This window comes from Epinephelus lanceolatus, chromosome 18, assembly GCF_041903045.1.
Source record: "Epinephelus lanceolatus isolate andai-2023 chromosome 18, ASM4190304v1, whole genome shotgun sequence".
Classification (NCBI taxonomy): Eukaryota; Metazoa; Chordata; class Actinopteri; order Perciformes; family Serranidae; genus Epinephelus; species Epinephelus lanceolatus.
Window position 1 is genome coordinate 2,013,466 of NC_135751.1, and position 26,637 is coordinate 2,040,102.

At 41.3% G+C, this 26,637-nt stretch overlaps 1 protein-coding gene and 1 long non-coding RNA gene across 4 annotated transcripts in view; both read right to left on the reverse strand.

Moving 5' to 3' along the window:
- bcl2l12 (BCL2 like 12) overlaps positions 1-8,449 on the reverse strand; it is a 42,961-nt gene extending 34,512 nt beyond the window's left edge. For 2 of the 3 annotated variants that reach the window (XM_078161426.1, XM_033643905.2), the window contains exons 1-2: positions 8,118-8,449; positions 416-500 (exon numbers count right to left, since the gene is read on the reverse strand). In XM_078161426.1, coding sequence (XP_078017552.1) covers positions 416-488 — 73 coding nt within the window. In that variant the 5' untranslated portion in view covers positions 489-500; positions 8,118-8,449. The remainder of the gene's footprint in view (positions 1-415; positions 501-8,117) is intronic. The other variant, XM_078161427.1, reaches the window with a different exon arrangement.
- Positions 8,450-22,770: 14,321 nt separating this feature from the next.
- Positions 22,771-25,875, reverse strand: LOC144458680 (uncharacterized). Its single transcript, XR_013488059.1, has 2 exons — positions 25,667-25,875; positions 22,771-23,562 (listed from the first exon to the last, which is right to left on the reverse strand). It is a non-coding gene; the product is annotated as an uncharacterized LOC144458680 (long non-coding RNA).
- Between the last annotated feature and the right edge of the window lie 762 nt (positions 25,876-26,637).

A 26,637-nucleotide genomic window follows, 5' to 3' on the forward strand; every position in this document is an offset into this window, starting at 1 on the left:
AGAAGAAATATTGTTAAGTAATAATAGAGACTGTGAACAAGGAACAGCTTTCTCCATTATACCAGACAATATACTTCAAATATTTTTCCAAAATCTATTAACCTCCGGGCACTGCCAAACTAAATGAGAAATGTACCAATGGTATTGCCTGGACAGAAATCACAAAATGGGTTAGTTCTGAGTTTCATTTGATGAAGTCTTTGAGGTGTAAAATAGGACCGATGAACAAATTTATAGTGAATCACCTGATGATTTGGATTTCTAGATGAACTATTAATATTTGACCAAATAGATTGCCAGTTGAATTCTGAGGAAGCATCGATGTCACTTTTCCAGAGTCTATTTAAAGGCAGATGTTTATATGAAGCCTCAGATATCAATTTGTACAGCTCAGAGGCAACACCCTTGTTTTTACCTTTAGTACACAATTTTATATGAAGAGGATGATCTTCTAATTCAGAGTCCCACGGAACACCTTGACCGCACATTGCTGCACGCACCTGTAAATAAAAGAAAAAGAAAGTGCCCGGAAGGTCAAAAGTTCTTCGTAATTCCCGGAATTCAAGGAGACCTTGTTTCCCTATAACGTCTTGAAGAGTGTTTACTCCCTTATCACTCCACTGGGGAAAGGAAATTGGTTTCCCATCTATTAGAAGGCTATAATTATGGAAAATTGGAGACTGACGGAAAAATTTAGAATGTATTTTTGCAAACTGTTGGACTTTACCCCACACAGAGAAAAGATGTGAAATGACTGGTCCAAAATCATGTTTCACTAGCTTATGTGATATATTAGAGTATATCAGATTATGTACTAGGTTATATGGACATGTTAATTTCTCCTCAATGGGGCGCCATTATACCTGAATATTTGGATTTAGCCAGACAACAAGTGGACGTAGAACAAAGCACCACGAGTACCACTCAAAATTGGGCAAATTCACACCTCCTGCTGATTTGTACCATTGCAATGTAGAGGTTTTAATTCTGGGTTTTTTCTTGTTCCAGAGAAATTGGTTTATAACGGAGTGCAACTTTTTCCAATAACTGTTTGGAGGGGTAAGAGGTACCATTGAACTTGCAAAATTTACACGTGGCAAGACATTCATCTTAATAACCGATAATCTAGACTGAAAGGAGGTTGGGAGTTTACCCCATTTCGTTAAATCTTCCTCTATGTCCTTCAAAGCCTTGTTATAATTGTTTATGGTTAGTGCATCCAAAGAAGGAAAAATAGAAACACCTAAATATTTAAAATTAGTAACAACAGGTATAGGAAAATTTATAGTGAGAGTCTGACCGCTTTGCTCACCCAGTGGCATTAATGCTGATTTGCTCCAGTTGATTTTATATCCAGAAATATTACTAAAAGTCTCAAATATTTTCATCAGATGTGGAAGTGATTTCGACAGATTCTTTATGAAGATCAAATTATCATCTGCAAATACAGAAATGAAATGTGGTGTATCATATACTATCATCGGCTCTATAACCTCTGACTGCCTTACTGCCTGAGCTACAGGCTCTAACGACAGTGAAAAATAAAAGAGGGGACAAAGGGCACCCCTGGCGTGAAGATCTAGAAACTTGGAACCTAGAAGAACAGATATTACCAGTTATCACTACAGCAGAAGGATTAACATACAACAGTCTGATCACGAGGATAAAATTATCGCTAAAGCCCATTATGTCAGAGCACAGACCACAAGTAGCACCACTCCAACCGGTCAAAAGCTTTCTCTGCATCCAATGAGAGAATAGAGCTGTTATTTTCGGACCTGGAGACTGAGTTTATGATATGGAGTAGGCGGCAGACATTATCCGAAGCTAATCTTGATTTAATGAACCCGGTCTGATCATGGTGAACAAGAAGGGGCATATAGCGCTCTAACCTGGATGCCAAAACCTTTGCATATAATTTGATTTCACAGTTAAGGAGACTTAGAGGCCTGTAAGATGAGCAATCGTCAGGAGACTTATACTTCTTTAACAGAAGAGAAATTATAGCAGTATTGGAGCTTGTGGAAAAAGATACTCTACAGATAGAAGCATTTATCATATACTACAAATGAGGGCCGAGCTGGGGCCAAAAAGCCACATATAACTCCGGAGGTGAGCCATCAATGCCTGGTGATTGGCCTTTATTCATTGATTTGATAGCTTGGCCTAGCTCCTCTAAAGTGATTGGTGCCTCTAATGAGCATACAGCGTCCAGGGGCAATTTTGATAAAGATAACGAATTAAAAAATTCATTACAAGTTTTTCCGTCATAACCCACCTCCGATGTATATAATTTTTGAAAAAATACTTTAAAGGTGTGATTGATCTTTACAGGATCAGAGGTTAAAATTCCTTCTTCAGTTCTAGTTGCTGCAATATTTGCTCATTGGTTATTTGCTCTTAGCTTAAAGGCAAGAAGACGGCTAGGTCATATACAGTACAGGCCAAAAGTTTGGACACACCTTCTCATTCAATGCGTTTTCTTTATTTTCATGACTATTTACATTGTAGATTCTCACTGAAGGCATCAAAACTATGAATGAACACATGTGGAGTTATGTACTTAACAAAAAAAGGTGAAATAACTGAAAACATGTTTTATATTCTAGTTTCTTCAAAATAGCCACCCTTTGCTCTGATTACTGCTTTGCACACTCTTGGCATTCTCTCCATGAGCTTCAAGAGGTAGTCACCTGAAATGGTTTCCACTTCACAGGTGTGCCTTATCAGGGTTAATTAGTGGAATTTCTTGCTTTATCAATGGGGTTGGGACCATCAGTTGTGTTGTGCAGAAGTCAGGTTAATACACAGCCGACAGCCCTATTGGACAACTGTTAAAATTCATATTATGGCAAGAACCAATCAGCTAACTAAAGAAAAACGAGTGGCCATCATTACTTTAAGAAATGAAGGTCAGTCAGTCCGGAAAATTGCAAAAACTTTAAATGTGTCCCCAAGTGGAGTCGCAAAAACCATCAAGCGCTACAACGAAACTGGCACACATGAGGACCGACCCAGGAAAGGAAGACCAAGAGTCACCTCTGCTTCTGAGGATAAGTTCATCCGAGTCACCAGCCTCAGACATCGCAAGTTAACAGCAGCTCAGATCAGAGACCAGATGAATGCCACACAGAGTTCTAGCAGCAGACCCATCTCTAGAACAACTGTTAAGAGGAGACTGCGTGAATCAGGCCTTCATGGTCAAATAGCTGCTAGGAAACCACTGCTAAGGAGAGGCAAGAAGCAGAAGAGATTTGTTTGGGCCAAGAAACACAAGGAATGGACATTAGACCAGTGGAAATCTGTGCTTTGGTCTGATGAGTCCAAATTTGAGATCTTTGGTTCCAACCGCCGTGTCTTTGTGAGACGCAGAAAAGGTGAACGGATGGATTCCACATGCCTGGTTCCCACTGTGAAGCATGGAGGAGGAGGTGTGATGGTGTGGGGGTGTTTTGCTGGTGACACTGTTGAGGATTTATTCAAAATTGAAGGCACACTGAACCAGCATGGCTACCACAGCATCCTGCAGCGACATGCCATCCCATCCGGTTTGCGTTTAGTTGGACGATCATTTATTTTTCAACAGGACAATGACCCCAAACACACCTCCAGGCTGTGTAAGGGCTATTTGACCAAGAAGGAGAGTGATGGAGTGCTGCGGCATATGACCTGGCCTCCACAGTCACCGGACCTGAACCCAATCGAGATGGTTTGGGGTGAGCTGGACCGCAGAGTGAAGGCAAAGGGGCCAACAAGTGCTAAACACCTCTGGGAACTCCTTCAAGACTGTTGGAAAACCATTTGAGGTGACTACCTCTTGAAGCTCATCGAGAGAATGCCAAGAGTGTGCAAAGCAGTAATCAGAGCAAAGGGTGGCTATTTTGAAGAAACTAGAATATAAAACATGTTTTCAGTTATTTCACCTTTTTTTGTTAAGTACATAACTCCACATGTGTTCATTCATAGTTTTGATGCCTTCAGTGAGAATCTACAATGTAAATAGTCATGAAAATAAAGAAAACGCATTGAATGAGAAGGTGTGTCCAAACTTTTGGCCTGTACTGTATAATCATATAATGATTTTGTCTCGTGCGATGCATGATAAATTCTGTTTTTTGTCTCAGTAGGCTACTAAGTTCATCCAATAAGTTCTGGTGCTTGTTAATGTTTCCAGGTGACATATTATTCAGCATACTTTGTTCTATTGCTACAATTTCAGTCTCTAGAAAATCAATATGGCGCTTTCTGTTTTTATTAAGATTAGATGCAAATGACACGGTTTTATTTCTGATGCAACCTTTGATTGCATCCCATAGCAGTCATGGGTCGTCGACAGATGCACTGTTTATGTGTATAAAGTCTTTTAATTCAGCCTCAAGTTCTCTTATAAACACATCATTTTGAAGCAAACTAGCATTAAAACGCCAACAAGGAGCTCTAGGTTGGCCAGCTCTTATCAAAAAAGTGCATAATACAATTCTATGGTCAGATAATGGTGTTGGACACAAAGTAGTACTGTCAATATTACTAAAAAGAGTTTTTGAGGCAAAATATAATCGATTCTTGAGAAAGTTTTGTGGCAAGCAGAGTAAAAGGAGAAGTCACGAATGGAGGGGTCATCACACACCAAATATCCACTAGTCCATAATCAGCAGCCAATTTTCATAATGTTCTAGAGGACAGCTGTTGATCTCTGCTCTCTGTTACCCCTGTTCGGTCTATTTCATGCAGCCACACCGCATTAAAATCGGCTCCTATCAAAAGCTCAAACTCAGGGAGGTCTAATAATATGGAGGTTAATGAATCATAAAAATGTTGGTCAAAACAGAGCATAGGCAGAAATCAGAGCAGTTTTCACGCCGTTTTCACGCCGTTTCCAGGATACTATAATTTAAATTACGTTTGGCAGCTATAAGGACGTCTTTGCTTTTTTTTTTATCAAAATAAGAGGAGGCAATAACATGATAATATTTATTCTGAAATCTATGTACATCAGTCTTCAGAAAATGTGTCTCCTGTATAAATGCGAAGTGAATATCTTTTCTGGACAGTTGCTCTAATGTACTTGTTCGTTTCTGAGGGGAATTAAGGCCCCGTGAATTCCAAGATAAGACAGTAATTTTATTCATAAACTTTAAGATTTATGTATGGCATGAACAGGTAAACAAACACAGTTTGGTAGATTGAAATACAAGTGACATCTGGTCTGACGTCCCCATCCCCCCCCCCCCCCACACACACACACACACACACACACACACACACACGCACGCACGCTCGCACACCTCCAAAAAACAACAAAAAAGAATAAAAAAAACAAAAAACAACAACCCTATCATAAAAAAGTGTACCAGTGTCCATGAGGAAATCAGACATAGTCCCTCCACCCTTCAATCAAAAATAAATTGCCTTTAAACCACAGGGCAGTGAGCAGCTTATTGTGGGCAGCTTACTCTCCCATCATCTATTTTTGGGAGCTACCTTTAATTTTTTTTTTTTTTTTGGAATATTTTATTTTCAGTTTTATGTAATTACACAAAGAACATATCAACATAACACAAAACAAGGCACACACACACACACACACACACACACAAAAAACCCAAGTCCCCACCCCACAAAAAAAGCCCCAAAACCTTCAGCAAACAAAAAAGAAAAGAAAAGAAAAAAGGTCAGTGCATAAAGTCAACCCAAAAGATCACATCAAGGACTTGGCACAAGAGACGCAGCCAAGCAATCCAAATAAGGCTGCCAAACTTTCAAAAAGGTGTCACATTGTTTTCTTATACTGTATGTAATTTTCTCCAGGGGAATGCAATTGTTAATCTCCAAAGATCACCTATTGATAGAAGAGGGGAATCAGATTTCCATGAGCTACCATTATTAACAAAAATACATATATATATATATATATATATATATATATATATAAAGCCGCTTAATTAATGTAGCCCACGTAAAAATAGCTGCCATAAGAAAAAAAAAAAAAAAAGGAGAGCAGGAAAAAAAAGAGTTCACGTTGTCAATTTAACACACGAAATTCTTACCATGACCATGACCATGACGTTAGAGGAGGAGACTGAATTCAGTCTTATTTCAAGTTGAATCTTTTAAGATCAGTCCAGAATCAGTCTTACCAACTCCGGAGAAACTTTCACTGCCACCTCTATTCCTCCAGTGTTGCAAGAAACCGCTCGGCCTCGCTTGGCTCCTGGAAAATATGCACGTCGTTTCCCCGGGATAGCTTGATGGTGGCCGGGTAGAGAAGGAAAGCTTGGAAGCCCTTGACCCTCGCCTCGTGCATGAGTTTATAGCATGGCTTCTGACGTTTGGTTGTAACATCACTGTAGTCTGCGGTGAACCTCAGTTGGGTATTGTCCACCTCCGGAGGATTTTTTCTTGCTTTGTTTAGCAATCTGTCTCTGTCGGTGTAACGAAGGCACTTGATTATCAGCGGGTGTGAGCGCTGTGTTTTGCCGCTAGCAGGTGGCCGTCCCAGGCGGTGGCCACTCATCAGCTCCAGCGGTGCAGACGCGAAGGCAGGGAACCATAATGGAATATTCTCCATAAGATAGGTGAGAACATTTTGGCCTTCTGCACCCTCTTTTAGATTGAAGATGAGGAGATTTTCCCTGCGCGCCCAGTCCTCCATTTCAGTGAGTTTGGTTTCAAAAGTTTGTTGCTTCTTCAGGCATTCAGACGTAGATTTTTCTGCCATAGCGACGCGCTCCTTCATATTGACAGTTTCTGAGCAAATAGATTTTATCTCTTCAGCGTGACGAGACAGAATAGAATGCATGCTTTCAATTCGTTTTTCCAGTCTGTTCATCCAAGCCTCGGACTTCTCCTCGGTGTCTTTGAAATATTTCGCCATTGTCTCTTTGATTACTTTTGCGAGAGCTGCATTTTCCTCGCCTAGCTCGTTCTGTAGAGAAGCCATCCACATTTGTTTAGCGGCAGTAGTTTTTCTTGTAGTTTTCTTGTAGTTCGCATTTAACGAAGGCTGCCCACGCGGCCATAGATTTGGAAAAGTTTGGAGGAGGGTGGACGCCAAAACGATCTATGCTGCCAACATGACACCGGAAACCAAAAATGACACATAAACCTGACATTTCATATATGAAAACTGGTGATGATAAAATAAGAAAATCATGGTGAAACAACAGAAACATCTAAACTACTCAAGGGGTTCACAAACTTCAAGCAGCACTGTATCTGTGGTTTGCAGAAATGCCAACAGTTTTCTGATAAATGTCTTGAGACGAGATGCAGCAGCAAGATATCTAAAAGTACATGAAAAACTTAACTTAATTGTCCAGTCACATGTCAAGTGCATCCAGTAACCATCAGGATTGCCCATTTGAGCTCATGGCAATACCCTCAACAGTAATAAACAAGGCACTGACGTCACATTTATTTGGGCTTCAGCTTCTGCTCATATGAGTATTCTTGATACTTAAAGAGTGAACTAACCTGCCAAACCAGCTGTTTAAAAAGAAAACATAAACAACTTCAAACTTGGAAAGGCAGAAGGAGGGGGCATAGTATGGAAGAAAATGATTGGGAGCAGCTCTGAGATAAGGAGATAAGGGGAGGGTATTTCCATTCAGTTCAAGATAGAGTGTGAGAAATAGGGGAGTAAATCAAAGAGAGGAGGTCAAAGTGACTAGATTAGGAAAAGACACACTAATCTGAATAACACACTTTATATCATAGGGAAGCATCCGGCGGGAGGAGGAGTAACCTGGCCGGGACGTGAGCGGATGAATCCACACCGGCCGGACGGACAGGACGGGAGGGAAACTCCACTCAACCACCAGGAAATGCTAACATGACTGCGCTCTTTTTTCAAAGCACACCCCAGCCGGTAACAGCAAAACGCATCTGAAACACAACTGTAGGCCTGCACTGTACAAAATAATACTGGGATTAATTGTAGCCGCGTGAAAATGTAATCGAAGGCTACAGTGAAACTCCAGAGTGTTTTATGTAAAAGAAAACTTTCCAACCTTCACGGAGGGAGTTAATACTGAGTTCACAAAAACATTTCACTCACTTTTATGAGATGTAAATAAAGGACAGGCGGAGGTAAACTCCAAATAAACTTATCTTCGTACCTCTTTCCCTGTGTTTCGGTGAGTTTCAATTGCATTTATGTTGTGTCCTCCCGTCCCGTCTGTGTGCGCAGCTACACTTCACTGCTCGGTAACAGCAGTACGGCACGGAGGAGCGGGGGGAGGAGCAGGAAGGTCTCTGCTGGACTCCAGCCTGCATGTTATCAGCCATGTAATTATACACAAATCTCAGCCACTCATTTGTATTATTTATAGATACATTCCTGCTAAAAAAAATTACAGATGCAACTTCTGTATCATTATGGTAGAAACAATACAACACTTATTCTTTCAGTGTGTACATTTGACAACAGGTTCGTATAGACAGTAGGTACAGACAGTGTAGCTGCACTGGGGCCCGTGGAGTTGGGGGCCTGCAAATGATTCAGATTCGCACCTTGGAACTACACGTTTTATGAAAAAAAATTAACATCAAATTAAAAGGTCAGGGTACCTTCAGGCAGTTCATTTTTTCGTTTTAAACCAAAAACAAAAAAACAGAAATATTTCCCGTTTTTTCCTTTTTGGTTTAAACCGAAAAAACGAGAAAATGGAGCCGTTTTTCTGTTTTTGTTGTCAGAATTAAAAAACGAAAAATGACAAAACCAAATTCAAATAACAGCCCAATTTTGGTTGAAGTGTTACATCTGCTGCCATAACCTTTGAACTAGCTTACAGGAAACTCTAGGCCTGACCCTGCTTAGCTTAAAACATAAAAACAGTAAGGAAACTCCAGTCTTTTTCTATTCTCCGCTGTCTGCTCCGCTCCTCTGCCGATGTCCAATCCTGGATTTCCCCCACCCTGCCTCGACCAAGCTTCCTCTCCCTGGTCCTCCTTATAACTTGTACCTGCTACTTATCATCTCTCTGCCCATGTGGTCCAACAATAGCATCACCGCCTTTCAATCAAATGAACTGGGGTTGAATCCAACGTCAGCCGTTGAAGTATTTCTCACTTGATTGTGAATAAACCGTTTGAACTGAGCTCTGCTGTTGTCTTAATTTTTGAGCCAACCTGTCATTCTTAATTTAACAGACACACATCAGGTAGGGTATGGGTGAATAGCAGCTACAGACAAAATTATGCTAAGTGGTAAGATTAAGATGTCCTTTATTGAACCCAGGCATTGACACATAGTGCAAATATAAAAATAAGAAAAGAATACAATCAAAACAATTTGAGTAAAAATATACACATGATGTGAGAAAAGTATTAATAAAATGGAAAGTATGTACAAATGAACAGGGGATAGTATGTAGCCTATGATACATGCTATATACAGTGCAGCACAATGCTACATGTACAAAACGCTGCATGTTATATACAACACAGTGTTTCTTGGAATCTGATAAACTGCCCAATGCTGTTTAAACACGTTCAGACTATTAAAGAAACTCACTTTCAAGCTACATTCTGCAGCTGCACCACGATCCTGCTCACTCACAAATATTAATAATCTCCAATTTTAGACAATATGAATTATGTTCCATCAGCGTGACCAATCACATCGATAGAGATCATTATTCATTGATCCTACGTGTCTAAAGCTTCACACAGATTTTTATAATTTTAACTGAGATTACACATTTGCAATAAACATTTCAGTGCAGGAGCTGCTCTGACAGACTGACAGCTATCTGATCCATGTGCACAGAGGCACAGACTTAGGCTATATAAAATAAAATAAAAACTAGATGGTTCTTCTTACTCCACCATAGCAGGTAGTGTGAATCTCTAAACTGTCTGCACAATTATTATTATCAAGCATCTCCACGTGACCACAACTGAGGGGAAAGTCCAGTGACAGCTTAACTCTAACTGATAGTAGCCTATAGTAAATGCCTTTCCATAGATGTACATCAGTTTTTTCCCCATCTGGCTGTCAACATAGGCCTATTCATTCATATTTGTATTTTTGATGACAACTTTGATGCAGTGCGACACCTGCTGGTCATTTTTAATAACTACTTTTGGCGCGCTTGCTGTCATGTTGATAGTTTTACCAAGAACAGACTTCACTGTTCATGGTACATCCTGAAGAAAACTTATTATAGAGCTTTCATTTTCATGGTCATGATCAGCTGCATATTAACAGGCAATACAATAAAACGCTGTTGCATTACTTCATTGCCTGATGCCGTTAGCTGATAGCCCTTAGCGGTGTCTGTAATAACTCACTAAATGGCCCGTGAAAAAAACAAAATTCCAGCGGATGTCTTAGTTACAACATGATTGAGCTAACTGGAGTAGTTTCATGTCGTATCCGACAACGGGAGGCTTTTTTTTTTTTTTTTTTCCTACTTGTCTGCATTGGTCTTCATAGCGTAGCGCCACTAAAGGGTGTAAGCTTCTTGTGAAGATTGATGCACTGTTAATCTTGCAGTCAAGTATTTTATACCCATAATGCGTGGTTGTGGCCGTCACTAACAGCCTTTATTGGAAAAACTTCCTAATATGAGTCAGAGAGGGCCGTGATACACCAGAGTGTGTGAAGGGGAAAGTAAGGAAACAAGCGAGGGGGAGGGGGCAGGTGCTTAAGTCCTGAGTTATATAGTGACAGTGCATGCGGAGAAGAAGGAGGAAAAACAAACAGACAAATAAACAAACAAACAAAAAAAAAAAAACGGGAGAAACAGGCAGTGTAGCTGATGTATTGTGGCCTTGAGGTGGTTGTGCTCCATGCAGATTATCAAAAATAAACATATACATGTCTACTATACTGTACTGAAAAACAAAAACAAAAGAGAAGTCTATACTGAACACCAAAAATGTGAGAGTCTTGGTGGAGGGGGAAAGCCCGATTGCAGAGAAGAGTTGCCAGCGCGGTGTGGTAGGTTTGAGAAGCAAGTGGGCCCCTTTGGTGTGATCCCATCGGTTCTTTGCGATGCGTCACGGAGCTGAAGTATCGAACATGCATGCGTTTATTTGAACCCTCCCAATGTGTTTATGAAAACCATCACCAGGGTCCAGGGCCAGCCCTGCGGGGGAAGGGGGGCGGTATGGCACCCCAAGACCGCAGGAGCGCCCAGACCCCAAGACCAGGGAGCTGCAGAGGCTGCAGGACACCACGCAGGCCCAAGGACCCAGGGCGGCAATGGCCGGCACCCCCAGAGAGCCAGAGACACACCCCAGACAGGCGGGGCAGGAGGGCCCGCCCACCCACCGCCCGATGCGGACCACCCCCACCCCCCCCAACCACCCGCCCGCCCCCACCCATGGACGCACCCAGGGACTGCCCCCGACCCAAGGAGCCAGGCGCGGGGGCCTGGCACCGCCCCTGGGGAGAGAACCAGCACCACACCGGACGGGCCCGCACCAGGCGCCGGCCACCAGCAGACGCCGGACTGGACGGTAGTGAGAGCCCACCCAGGCCCGGGCGGACGTGGGAGGCAAGGAGGCGATGCTGCAAGGCATATGTCCCCGGCGCATCGGGAACCAGGGGACCGCGAAGGGCCACCCGCCCGAACCCCCCAGGACGGGCCCCCACCAACACACAGGAGAGAGCGGCCCGCCACGAGCAGTCAGTCCCCCATCGGGACCCTCTGGCAGAGGGCCCATAAACCACAGCCGGTCAGGAGGCAGAACCCCGGCAGGAACCCACAGAGCCCCCAGGGCGCCACCCAGCCCACCTGCCACAGGGCCACGGGACCCCCCAGACACCAGGAACCCAGCCACACCACCATGATGTAAATGGGCTCCCTGGCTCCAACCCTCAGCCCAGGAGGGCCGGGCCCCACTAGCCACGCCATGCGTATCTACAGTGTGTGTAAACCCACCACCCCCCCTCTTACTATGATTCTCCGATCCCTGACGGAGAAACATTAACCCTACACCGTGAATGTGAATGTGAGTGCCCATAAGTGTGATATGGTGCATTAAAATTGAGGGACATAGGAGACAGGTGGGGGCAAGGCTGATGGCTACAGCATACTGCTGTCCTGCAGCCCGTGCAGCCATAGGCACCTGGAACCTGTCCCCATCTGTCCCACAAGATGTAGGTGTATGTGGTGCTTTAAAATTGGAGAACAGATAAGGATGGGCCGGGGGGCAGCATGGAGGGCTACCGGACACCACTGTGCCATAGCCTGCCCCATCATGAAGCCCCCCAATCAATCCGTGGTCTGCACCTCAAAGAGTGAGTGTATGTGGTGCATTAAAACTGTGGAATGTGTGGTGAGTGAACTAAATGTGGTTTAGGAGGCCAGGCCAGTGTAGGCCCGGCCCGAGGGCTGGAGGAATGAATGGGAGGGGCTAGAAGGTAGCGCCAACCAGACCCCGGCGCCGCAAGGCCCCCAGCGCCCATGGACAGTGGGCCAGGCGGGCCCCAAGGAAACCCAACGGGCCCCCACCCAACCCCGCCCCCCAAGCAACTGCAGCGTCAGGCCCCCGCAATGGTCCCGACCTGGGCCACACCGCCCGCAGCAAATCGACCTCCAGCAGAAGGACGAGGCGCGCCACCAGGGTGCACGGATGACGGGCCCCACCCAGCCCCCCCGAACCCCGACGCACAGGAGCACAGGCCAACCCGCAACCCCGCCAGTACCCCCCCAGACCGCCACAGACCCAAAGCCGGATCCCCAGCCCATCCGACCCGCCCCCTACCGCCGGCCGCACACCAACGGGCAGGCCCACACTAAGCAGCACCAGAACACCCCTGCGGGCAGCACCCAGCCCCCACACCAGGCCCCCCAACCCGGGGGAGGACCCCGGGCCCGCCCGAGGCCGGGAGAGAGGAGCAGGGAGGGATGGGGAGAGGGGGGAGGGAGGAGGGAGGGGGAAGGGCAGGAGCGGAGCGAAGCTCACCCCACACCACCAGGGGCGGAAACAGCCCCCCAGGGGGACCGGCCACGCCGCCCCAGGCCCAGGGAGCACGAGGAGACCCCGCCCCCCCCCAGGCACACAGGGCGAGCAGTCCAGACGCACCCGCCCCCAGGGGAATCCGCCCGGCCCCGCGATCCCCCACAGAGCCAGGGAGCAGGCCCGGATTCAAGGGGAAGAAGGTGCACCTAACACATGCTTAAGACCTTGAGTTCTGATGAACCGCTGTGGTATATTGTGGTGAGAGAGATAGAGGGATTAGGGGTTACATCATTAACAGAAACACGTTACATATTACACAACAGACTTTCTTGAGTTGTAATATTTATATGTACAGGTGGCATATGCTCACAGGCTGAGTGGCACTATACAGACACGTTTAGTGAGTGAATAAATGGTGACCATTTTTCTGTAAAGTATGTTAATTGGTTTCTGTGGCCAGCAGATATTTTCTCCAGCGAAATATGTTCTACAAGGAGATTCAGCCAACGGTTGATGTTGAGGGTCTGTTTATCTTTCCAGTTGACTAGGATTGTTTTCTTGGCGATGGCGAGAGCTACAAGAAGAGAGTTGCAGTGGCTGTTTGGGAGGTCAATTGTCATCAGGTCACCAATTAAGCACAGGTTGTTAGTGAGTTTTTGAGTGACTGTTGACCAGAAGTGCTGGACGGGTGAACATAACCAGAGTGCATGAAAGTAGGTGTCTGCAGTGTTCTGAGTACACTGAGTGCATGTGTCAGATTGACTAAAGCCCATTCTATTCATCTTTTTTTGGGTGATGTGTGTTCTGTGGAGTACTTTAAATTGGATAAGTTGTATATTAGTGTGTCTTGTCATCTTAAATGTATTTTTGCATATCTGAGTCCAGAAGTCAGGGTCCGGTGATACACCCAGCTCTTTTTCCCATTTTAAAATTGGTAAATGTATAGAACTGGTCTTTGACAGTAATTTATAAATCTTAGAAAGATTCTTCTTATTACTCGGAGAAAGCTTTGTAATATGTTTGGCAAATTCTGGTGGCTGCAAAGTGTCCTGAGGCGCTGGAATTCTCCTCTTGATTGTTTTTATCAATTGTAAATATTGTAGAAAATTGCCATTTCTTATTTCAAAAGTCTGAAATAAGTTTGTGTATGTCATAAGTATATTGTCTTGGAAAAGGTGATGGAGATGAGTTACTCCCTTCATCTCCCATGTGCTAAAATGGAGAGGTCTTTTGTTAATTTCAAAATCCGGGTTGTGCCAAAGTGGAGAGAGCAAGCAAGGTTCTATCGGAGAGTTTGTGATTTCTAGTGTTTTCCACCAGGCTGATAAGGTGGAAGCAATCATTGGGTTCTTAAAACAGTTATGACGTCTGAGTGTAGTGGTGATAAACAGGAGGTCAGAGAGTTTTATATTGTTGCAGTCCGCCTGTTCTAGTTCGAGCCAGGAGTTGTAGTCTTCGTTAGGATATAACCATTTCAATAGGTATTGTAGCTGGTTAGCTAAATATTAATGTTTAAAGTTAGGAACGTCCAATCCCCCTTCCAATTTGTTTTTCTGAAGGGTGCTTAGGCTAATTTTTGTTGTTTTGTTCTTTGAGTAGAATTTTATAATTGCAGAATCTAATGACAGGAACCATTTCGATGTGGGTGTGAATGGAATCATGGAAAAAAAATAGTTAATTTGGGGTAGAATTTTCATTTTAACTGTGGCTATTCGTCCCAGGAGGGAGATGGGAAGATTATTCCAGCGCTTCAGGTCACCACAGATCTTATCTAGCAGCGGGCTAAAGTTCAGGTGGACCAGGTCTGATAGTTTGGGTGAAATATTTATGCCAAGATATCTTATGTTGCCCACAGGGAGAGAAAATTTTTGGTCTGCAGGATTCCAAGAGTTCTCCGTTATTGGCATTATTGTCGATTTAGACCAGTTGATGGAGTAGTCCGAAAGTTTAGAAAAATGTGTTATGAGATTAAATACTTCATGTAAAGACGATTTCGGTTCTTGTAGATAAAGTAAAATGTCGTCGGCATATAGATTAATTTTATGCTCTGAATTGGCGGAATGGATACCTATGATCTTGTTGTTCTGACGGACTGCCATAGCCAATGGTTCGATGAATATTGCAAACAGTAGAGGTGAGAGTGGGCACCCTTGTCTGGTTCCTCTCTGCAAAATGAAGCTTTTAGATGTGATCCCGTTGGTGGTGACTGTGGCCTTAGGGGAATTGTGTAAGGCTGATACCCACTGGATAAATGACTCTCCAAAGCCAAATCCACTCAGGGTGGCAAATAGGAAGGACCAGTTGACCTTGTCGAAGGCTTTTTCTGCATCAAGTGACAAAATAATTGCTTTTGTATTAAAGCGTTGTACTTTACTTATCAGATTAAGAACTCTTCTGACATTATTACTTGAGTGTCTGCCATTAATGAAGCCCGTTTGATCATTATGAATTATTGATGCGATTATTTTCTCCAGTCTAGAAGCAAGTGCCTTTGAGATAATTTTGATATCACTGTTGATTAGTGATAGAGGACGGTAGCTAGAAGGAAGTGTGGGGTCTTTGTCTGGCTTTAGTAATAATTTGATTGCTGCTGTATTCATGTGAGGTCTTATACCTCCGTTCTTTTTGATCTCTGTCACTGTCCTGATGAAAAGTGGTGCTAATATTGTCCAGAAATGTTTTATAAATTCGGCAGGAAAGCCGTCTGGACCTGGAGCCTTACCTGTTGGCATTTTGTCTAATGCGCTCTGCAGGTCATTAATAGTCAGGGGGGCGTCTAACATATTTCTGTGTTCCGTGGATAACTGAGGTAAATTTAGGTTATCGAGAAAAGCCTGAATATCTTCTGGGTTTGGATTGTTTACTGTTGAATATAAGTTATGGTAGAAAGAATAGAAAATCTGATTGATCTCCTGAGGAGATTGTGTGTAATTTCCGGACGGCCCCTGGATTGCTGGTATCAGAGATTTTTCTTTATTGCGTTGGAGCTGATTAGCCAAAAATTTTCCTGATTTGTTACTGTGTTCAAAATTATTATATCTTAGTTGCTGTATGATAAATTCAGTTTTCTTTGATAGAATATTGTCCAGTTGCGATTTTGTACACTGTAATTGGGTCCATACTTGATCACTTGGATTGTTTGCATATTCCTGTGTTAGTTGTTTAATTTTTTCCTCAATGTTTTTTTCTGCTTGCAATTCCTTTTTCTTCTTGTAGAAGAAGTTAGGAGTATGATATAATTTTTCCTCTGATTACTGCCTTCCCAGTTTCCCATATTAAAGATGGAGATAAAGTTGGAGAGTCATTGTCTTCAAGAAAGTTTGCCCACTCCCGTCTCACCATTTTGTCAAAGTCTGGGTCTTTAAGTAATGAGATATTAAAGCGCCATGTTGGGGACCGTTTATGGATGGTTTGTATTTGCAGATTGAGTGATATTGGTGCATGGTCGCTGATAATGATCGGGTGTATTTTTGTGGTAATTTTTTGTGAGATGGAGTTATTTAAAAGAAAAAAGTCAATTCTTGAGAATGAGCGATGCACAGGAGAGAAGAAAGTATATTCCTCTTCGATGGGTATTTGAGTCTCCAGCCATCGCCAAGCCCAAAATCATCCATGTATTCCTGTATTACCTTAGCCGATTGTGATTGCTTTGTGTGTACTGAGTTACTAGATCGGTCTAATGAAGCATTTAGGACTGTGTTAAAGTCTCCTCCAATTATAGTTGTCGAGCTGTCTGATAGGTTAGATAGTAAAGAGAAGACTGTGTGAAAGAAGGCTGGATCATCATTATTAGGGGCATACAGATTAACGATTGTATATAATTTGTTAAAGATTGTTGCCTGAATAATGATGTAGCGGCCTTCTGGGTCTGTTACCGTGCTGTTTAAAGGAAATGGTAATCTCTTGTCGACCATGATAGAGACACCTCTTCTACATGAAGGAGGGAAAAAAATAGAGAAGGAAAGGGAGAATACTGGGTGGAGTATGTGAAGTGTACATTCACACCCTGTGAGATTTTTTTTCCCTTTTTTCCTTTTCAATAAGTCAGTGTTGTGTTCATTATATATACATATATATACATATAACCACATGTACATACATATACATCTGCATATATACATACATACATACATATATACCAGGGCCGCATGATTAATTGCATTGCAATCGCAGGAATGCTTACTTATCTGTTGCAGGAGAAATGTGTCAGAGTACCATTTTGAATGAATATACATACATATATTTATTTATTTATTTCAAGAATAGTGCAGCCCCAATATATATATATACATGCATACACACATCTTTTGGTCTTTTTTTTTTTATTCCTTTTATGATACAATTAAGCTATGGTTCCACTTTGTTTTGTGGTTTTAGGGGCACTTATCTCACTTAGAAGAGCCATGGGGTGGTGGTAGAGTGGCGGAACAGCTGCCCATCTATGTATAATTTGTCGACCACAAGAGAGGTCCTATTTCCCTTCTGCCTGTGCTCTTTTAAAATGGGATATAACACTTTCCGCCTCTCGTTGATTTCCCTGGGGAACTGATCGTTCATACCGAACGAAGTGCCTTTTAGCTCTCGTCCTTTACTCTTAACGAGCATTTTCTGCTGATAATGTTCGAATTTGGCGATGATAGGACGAGGATGCTGACCTCCTCGGGGTCCGAGCCTGTGGACGCGGTGAAAGGTGATGTTGTTGACAGTCTCCGTCGGGATCTTGAGGGCCGGCAATCTTCTGGGTTGTCTGGTGTGCTCTCCGGGATGCCAGAAATGATTAAATTGTCTCTCATACTTCTGGACTGCACGTCGAGGACAGTTTCCTTCAGGAGTTTATTTTCCTTTTTGAGGAGTTCTACATCTGACGTGACCGCCGCTAAGGTGGAGCGGAGTTCAGCGTTGTTTTGCTGCAGGTCGCTAATCTGCTGGTAAGTGAACTCCAAGCTTACCTTCAGGTCTTTTATCTCCTGGTGAAGCATACTGAGCACTTCTAGCTTCTTGTTGATGGATTCCAAGACGCTAAATTCGGAGGATAATAAGTCTTGTGTATCGGTGGCTGAGTCGGTCTTCTTCCTCTTATTGGGGTTGTCGGCAGGACCCTCCATGACGCACTCGTAGTAGTAGTGATTGATAAACTCTTCTAGGTCCTCCACTCTGGCTGATGGTGCAGGCTGGAGTTGTCACCCGTTAGGTAATTATATTTGTTTGGCTAGTTTGTTGATATCTGATCTAGCAGCTAGGCGCCGCCATGTTGAATCTCAAAATCCCACAGTGGTCTCGCGGTCTCACGCTGCCACCCGGTTTCCGTCCCCAAAGGGTACGGGAGGCTTTTAACAGATGCCGTCCTGATGTTAGCTTTGCTGCTGCTGTTAGCTGTCCCTGTCAGCGGCAGCCACTGATGCTTTCTAGACATCGTGATTTCCCAAAACTGAATAAATACCACACATAGCAACACAAAACTGCTTTGCTAGCTCAATCATGTTGTAACTAAGATATCCGCTGGAAAGAATATTTTTTTCACGGGCCATTTAGTGAGTCTTTTTTTACATGGCGGAGAAAGCTATATGAACGAGCTAATCCTCGTCTGCTGAGTTTTAAAAATGTCAGCTATTTTGTTGCTTTCTGTTGACATCACATCCCTCCTTGAGTATATCCAATCAGCACCAAGTAATCCCCAAGCCCCAGCCAGGAGTCTTTCGGGGCCGTTCTGAGTACCTACCCCGAGGCAGCCCCCGTAAAAGTTTCGGAACTCTGTCCTTCAGGGGTGGTTCCTGCGGTGGAGACACGCACCAGCCGCCCCGGCCCCATAAAATTACCCCGAAGTTCCTGTGGTGGAAACGGGCCTATCCTGCTGGCGTAAAGGCCAAGAGGTAACCTTATTTTGAAGGGCACAGCCCAAATGTAAGTGACAGAGCATGTTAGCCAATCAGAAGTAAGGAAGCGCTGAGAGCCTGCCCACCAATGAAACGAAATATGGAGTGATAAATTTGTTTTTTGCTGTAGGATCAGAAAACAAGAAATTGAGCTGAATTTCGTTTTTTCATTTTTTTGCCACAAACGAAAAAACGAGAAAATGACTTGTTTCTGGTTTCTGATTGTGTCAGTTATTCCCAGAAAACAAACGGTTAAAAGGTACCTTGGTCCTTAAAAGTGGTTCCATTTGTTATAGGCTATACGACCTCAAATATGCAAACCCATCACCGTCATGATTTTTTCTTTTCTTTTCTTTTCTTTTTTTCTTTTCTTTTCTTTCAGTATTCAGTAATAATCCATACAAAATTATATGCTTATTCCAGAGCTGAACTAGAGCAACCATGAATAAACTATAACTATATATTAACTTTATATAAATAAACTATTCAATTAAATGAATTGGTTCTTTTTTTGATATTTTTGTCATATACAGGTATGCGACAATGATTGTTGGGTAACATGTTTGTCAGTGATAGTGATGTTGCATAATGTTAAATTGCTATTTGATATGTGACAAGACAATACAATATGGTGGCTAATTTAGGCCCAAAATCTGTCAAGACTGACAAATTTAGCACATCTACAAGTCCAGCAAGCAGAGATGCCTTTTAAACATTACAGTGGCAGTATGAAAGGACATGAGAGAAACAAACAGGAGGAAAAGTAGAAAAAGCTCTATGAATTAGATTACTTTTTTTGATAAACAGTTGCCAGTGGTGTGTGTGTGTGTGTGTGTGTGTGTAACTAGTAACTAGTGTGCATTAAGTCCGTCACAATAGCGTGTGGGGCCTTTGTTAATTACCTTACACCACTGTGTGACTATCTTCTGGACTGATTTTCAGTTGGATCTCCACGGACATTTTAGCAAGGACATTTAACTCAACAAACCTGATTTGTTACTAATATTCAAAAATCAAAATTTCTCCAAGAATGAACAATATGTAATTAATTTGCTCATCATTTTAGCTAGATTTTATATTCATAAAATAACGGAATTGCCTTCATATCCTGTTTAAAAAACAACGCATACAGATACATATCTTAAAACAATATCAAACTTAAAACTATGAAATAAGAAAACTAAGCAAAATTGTTAATCTATATAAATCTTGCATCTTTATAACTAATTAGGTAAACCTCTGTGTGTGTTCATGTGTGTGTTCATGCTTCTATCTGTTTTATTTATTTATGTCTGTCTGGTTTTTTACAATTGCATTGCTGTACCCTAAGTTTGTACTCATTTGTCTCATTATTTTAATTTGTAATTTTTGGTCATCACTTACCACTTTATATACAAACTGAACGTACTGACCACTGAATGCACTGTGTTAAAAAAAAAAAAAAAATTAAAAAAGAAAAAAAAGGTTATCAGCCAGGTAGCACCCAATAATGTAATAATTTCCAGAAACTGTAATAAAATTTGCACTTAACTTGATTGAAAATGTTACAAAACCCAATGATACAATAACTCTACCAATAATGTCACTGATGTTGACATTTTTACAGTAGGCTAATACCTAATTACATTTTTGGGAATTTACACAACACAAACTGAATCAAACTTTGCTTTATCAGGAAATAAATCATCAGGGTTGTAAAAAGTAGTCAGACTAAAAGTGTTGAAGTGTTAAAAAGAGTTAAAGCAGTGGTTCTAGGGCCCTCCTTTAAACTGATTGTGAGGCCGTTTACACGTCGCCGGCTATTTTCATAAACGGACATTTCACCGTCTCCGTTTTCAAAAAGATCTTCGTTTACACTTACCCGTGTATATATACACAAGAGCATGCCAAACCTGTAGGTGGCAGTGTAACGAGAAGCTCAAGCCTTCCATGTATCCATTGTCACCATAGCAACATAGGTCGCACTTTTTACACAGGCGCAAGTTCCGGCGCATACTGTGACGTGGGCTGCCTATAACTCCGTTTATCTGCGTTTATCTCAGTTTACATGCAAACGCGCAACCGGAGTTTTCCAAAATCTCCACTCTGGCCGGAGTTTTTAGAAAGACTCGTTTTCAGAGGAGAAATCTCCATTTGCGTGTAAACGAAGGGCACAAACGAAGGAAGATGTCTCCGTTTATCAAAATCACTGTGTACGTGTAAACGGCCTCTGTGTCTAATGTATACTCCACAATGACCAATCCGCATAGGTATGGCTGGGTTCATTTCTGTTTGATAGGGATTTCAGTTTGATACATTTTTGCCTGATAACAACGTGCCACTTGCCAATGGTTGTAAATTTCAAATACTACAGGAAGCCTTGAGTTAACATTTCCAAAACATGAAATTGTGTCAAATGTTAATGTTTTCAGTAGGCTAATATGACACTAACATTAATATACATTTTGGATTTTTTGTGCACATTACAGTTCTGAGAAAAAAAGCAGACTTTTTTAAAAAGAAAAAAAATATTTTGTTACATTTTATTACATCATCAGTTTTGGGGGTTTTTTTATTAAAAAAAAAGACCCACTTAAAAGGTATTAGGTATTAATATTACATCATGGATAAAAATGTTACAACAATGTAGGTCAGAACATTTTTTTATATTATTGGTCAAATTATTACATTATTCAGTTTTATCACATTTTCAGTCAAGATAAGTTCACATTGTATTACTTTATTGGGTGCAACAAACCATCACACGGATAAAAGCAGGCAAATCTAAAGGAGACAGCCATTTTCAAAATTCATTCATGTTATTCCTTTTGTCTAAGACAGTCCAAAAATATTAATAAACATGAACAACTCTCCCAAATCCAGAAACTAGAGCACTAAAACTGAAATATGTGATGTCATAGGGTACAAAGTCTGACAATGAATGGTGAACGATGTTCTAGATGACAGTACAACACTGTTGTACAACACTACAACAAAATAAAGCTCATTTAGTTATATATAAAAAAGAAAACTAACATTCTGTGGGTCCATAAAATCAGTCTCCCATTCATTGTCTATAAAGCAGCTCTTCTTACAGACTTCGTACTATATGAAATCACAAGTTTGAGACTTCCTTCTCTGATTTCTGGCTTTGACAGAGAGTAGCTAATGTTCACTAATACTGATTGAACTTTCCTAGACCATGGAAATAATCTGTTGGAATTCCTCATTTAGATGGTGTTCGCCTTTTAATTTGAAAAAGAAACATTTATCAAACTTTTTAGTGCTATTCATTAGATGCAATCCACCACGTATAAGGGCAACACTCTATTAAGTGTAATCCATTATTTATTTATTTTTTCATTATTTTATTTATTTGTTTGTGTTTTATTTATGATTTAATGAATGACTGATGATGATGATGATGATGATGATGACAATGATGATGATGTTTTACTTGCTTGTTTTAATGACTATAGGTGGCACCTGATCAGATGTAGCACTCGTAATCTCAATGTATACTATTTGTACAATGACAATAAAGGCTTTTGATCCTATTCTTTATGAATATGGTATAATATTCATAATCAACAGACCAAATCAGTAAATTCTTAGAGACAAACTTGACATGTACACATTGTTGCTATGAAAGTGCTACTGTGGGATTTGTGAATTTTCTGGTGTAGTTTATTGTATTTTCCACTAGATGTCCCGCTAGGGTCATTTGTCTTTTCTGTTGGCTTCCTGTCATTACCAGGTAAATGAAGCGTGAAGCACGGTGCAGTTTCATAATGCTATACACAGGCTCTTCTTATCGAGGTTTATATAAACTTATCTGAGATATTCAGTCTGTGGACTTGTTTTCTTGAAATGGTGAAATGAGATTCTGATTCCATATTAAGGTTTTTTTTTTTTTAACTGAAAAGATCTTAGAGTTTTGTTTATAGGTTAAAATTTTCCTTGATGTCAAAAACTGAGGTAATCCTAATCAATCAATCAATCAATCAATCAATCAATTTTATTTATAAAGCCCAATATCACATATCACAATTTGCCTCACAGGGCTTTACAGCATACAACATCCCTCTGTCCTTTGGACCCTCACAGCGGATAAGGAAAAACTCCCCCAAAAAAACCCTTTAATGGGGAAATCCAGCTGGATGCAATGATAGTGAAGGAATGACCTGCCCTACACTCCCTATGATTGGAAGTACTCATTGCTTTTGTTGGTTGGATTGGTTAGAGTTAGTTACACTTAAGCATCTCAGTGTTTGTTTAAATCATAGAACAATAATCCACCAGAACAGATGCAAATGGATTGTCATATACTATTTATTAATGTATAACTGGCTATGACTGAGATCCTAAAAACAAGCATGTGCAAGAACTGCTATATGACTCAAAAACTGCATGTTTCTGCCATATTGCAAATACAGAACTTTTGCATCCTAAACCCACTTAGTGTGTAATACATTAGGGTTCTGATGCCAGATGCATAAAAAAATGGCACCAGAAAAACAAAAGACTTCAAACTTTATTATGATGATGAAGGTTTGCAACCAGATCACAAAGTTAACAATCAACATTAACACACAATTTCATAGACCCACACTAAATATTTAAAAAAAAAAAAAAAAAAAGCCAAATGAATGGTATTACAGAGTAAATCAAAATGCACTTGCTTATGCTTGTGTATAAGATTAAAGCCTGTCAACTGGTGCACAAATGAGAGAGTGTCTGTTAGCGGCATCCTGAAGGGAGCTGGCCAGACTCTTTATGGAGGGCGTAATCAGGACTGTAAAGAAACAAATGAGCGTTAATATCCTGAAGCAGCAGACAATTTTTATTTGCAAGACTCAAACCAAGCAGTACATCTAGTATAGGTTTTGTGACTCAAGTCTTAAAATGTTTAAGACTATAAACCATAAACCATACAAACTTAGCTTTGTATGCTTAGCTAGAGCTTTGACTGAAATTGTTATGACTGACATTGTGACCCTGTGAAATCAGCATGGGCAGATAATAAGACAGTGGATACTTGGGCACAGAGGACCCCACCATCTCCCCATAAGAAGCAAGACACACAGATTTGTAGTGGTTTTAAATCTCTTTGTAGTCATTTTGTGTCTGTACTTGTTTTGCTGGTTTCTGTAGTTGCTGTGTGTCTCTTTGCAGTTTCTGTATCCCTTTTTTGGTATTCTTTTGTGTCCCTTTGTGGTCATTTCGAGTGTCTTCCTGGTCAGTATGTGTTTATTTTAGTTACACTGGAAGTGTAGGCAGGCCCCGTTGCACTTTGGGCCCCTTGGCCTGTGTCCGGCAGGCACAATCAGTAATCCATCCATATAAATCAGGTAGTTTTTAAATGGATATCTTATCTGTTTATTGACTTTATATTAAATGATTTCTAAATTGTTTACAAAAAGAAATTGGGATAAAATTTTTCATATTTGCCTTACTCTTAAAGAAAAGACAATGTGCATACAGTGACAATATCTGATAGTAGGACCAATTTGTCAATAGTTTGGGTCTTTTCGTTGATTTGTTGAATTTAATGAGATAAATATTGAATATCATTCAAAATTTTAAGGCTGCAAAACCCCTTTTCATTTATGAATGATGATGAATGATGTCTTACATAAACACACTATTTTTGCTAAAGGTAGAACAGTTTTGTTTATTGCACCAGAGAAAATTCTGTACTTGTGTTCAACTTCAACTTCAACTTTATTATTATCCCCAGGGAAATACAATCTGCAGCAGGCATCACGACACAAGAAATACATAAAGGATAACATCAGAATTAAATACAAAAACACAGTGTCGTTGTTTTGAAAGTGGTGGAGCTCAATTAGTAAACCATGATGTCACATTTGACCCTGTACCAAACAGTATTAAGAAACATTTATATCAGAATCTGATGACAGTTACATCGTTATTTGCTGATGTTGCCCACCACAGTTGATCAAATCTGATCAGCCCTGATGAAGCAGATTAACTGTTTGATGTTTAACTCTCCTTTAAACATTCTTTCCTAACTGTAAATGTGACTGTTGTACTTTAACTTTTTGAATGACGATTGAATGCTTAGTGAGAGAGCATTAATGTTCGGTATGGACCACATATTCTATCCCGCCATCATTTATTGATGTCCTCAGCACGGCCGCCCCCAAACCTGTCCAGCGTCACTGTAGTATCAAGACACTGGTACAAGGATTGGGAGTGACCAGACCAAGAAAGGCATGAAGAGGAATAGCAGAACATTATTAGTATTGTAGAGGTTACATTGCAATAAAATCTCAAACAAGTCTTTAAGTCTGTTACTTAATTCTAAAATATCTTATTTTGTCAAAACTCATGATGACATTGCATCAGTGCTTTGGAATAAAGCAGAATGCAGGCAGTTGAAGGTGAAGATATAGGGGAATGCAGGGATCATATCCCCCATCAATATTTAGAATATGTGCAGTTGTCCTCTCCAATAAAACTTGGAAGTAGAGGAGTACATTTATTTTGACAAAATGAAAACTAAGTACACCATAAAGGGATGCAGAAAAGGTACAATTGGTGCATAAAAATTCACTAGAATACAGAAGGACCCCCAAACCTTCAGTTTCATATGTGTCCCCCCATTGATGAAACCCTCACCCTTGATGCACACATGCACTACACACAAAACAAATGGCACTACATTCTAGAAAATTCTTGCAGCAAGCTACTTTCAAGATGTAGAACTCAGCACTGGGCAAAATGACTAGTAAACATGTTTGTTTCTTTTTTTAACTGTTAAATGAAAAAGGTAAAGATGAAATACATCTGCATGTGTCCAACATATTCTAATGAGTTTCCTGGAGTTTAAAATTAGTTTAGTTCTCTGTCTGCATTTTTGTGTGCATGCTTACCTCCTCCAACACAAAGTCATTTCCTCCTCAGCAGTCAAGCGTCTGCTCTCTTCAACCCTCTTTGGAGTGTTCTCTGCACTGATGAGCCTGCCTTCTGCCTTCTGTCTTCTGCCTCATCTGGTGCTTCTGTCCCCCTGTCCATATTCTGATCCCTCTATCTATCCTCCTGAGCAGCTCCCTTCCCCTCGCCACTTTCTGACCCTCCCCGAAATCACTGTTTATCTGGGGCCAATAGGGAGCCAGGCGGCAGGGTGAGGCACTTCCTTTGTGACAGGAAACTAACAACAAACACCCAGAAACCCCGGGGGGGGGGGGGGGGTTGTGCTCTTAATGTTCTTAATGAGAACAGGAGATGAAGAGATGCAGATGTCTGATGGCTCTATAGAGGTCAGGAAAAGGTCAGTACTAGATATCTGACCTTTCTGTCTGAAAATTTAAATATGCAAACAAAAACATCCAACCCAATCACTAGGAAAAATGTTGGCATTGTACATTTCTGCTGCTACTACTACTGCGACTACTGATGCATCACATTTGTATGTTATTATGTAGTGAATACCAGTGGTATTCTAACAGTGGTTTGCAGCTTGGCAGGCATCTCTCCTACCATCCAACATCCTCTCCATCCCCCAGTGACAAAGTTAGCTCATATACTACATCACTTTACAAACATTAATATGGTATGTATGAAACATGCAAATGTAACATAATCATGGTTTGCAGAAATAGACACTTCTGCTGACAACTGCACTGAAACATCAGATCTGTTTGGAGCAAAATGGAAACTATATCCTTCCTCAAATTAACAAATTAAATGAACAGTACTGCGGCACAAAAGGCTCCTTCCTTGACTTTAGTATTCATTATTGAGACCAGTAAAATGTTTCAGTTTTTATTGCACCTTTGTGTTCTTTAGTCAATGCAGTGAGGTAGCAGTCAGGTGAGTGTTGTTGGATTGAAACCAGAAAGAA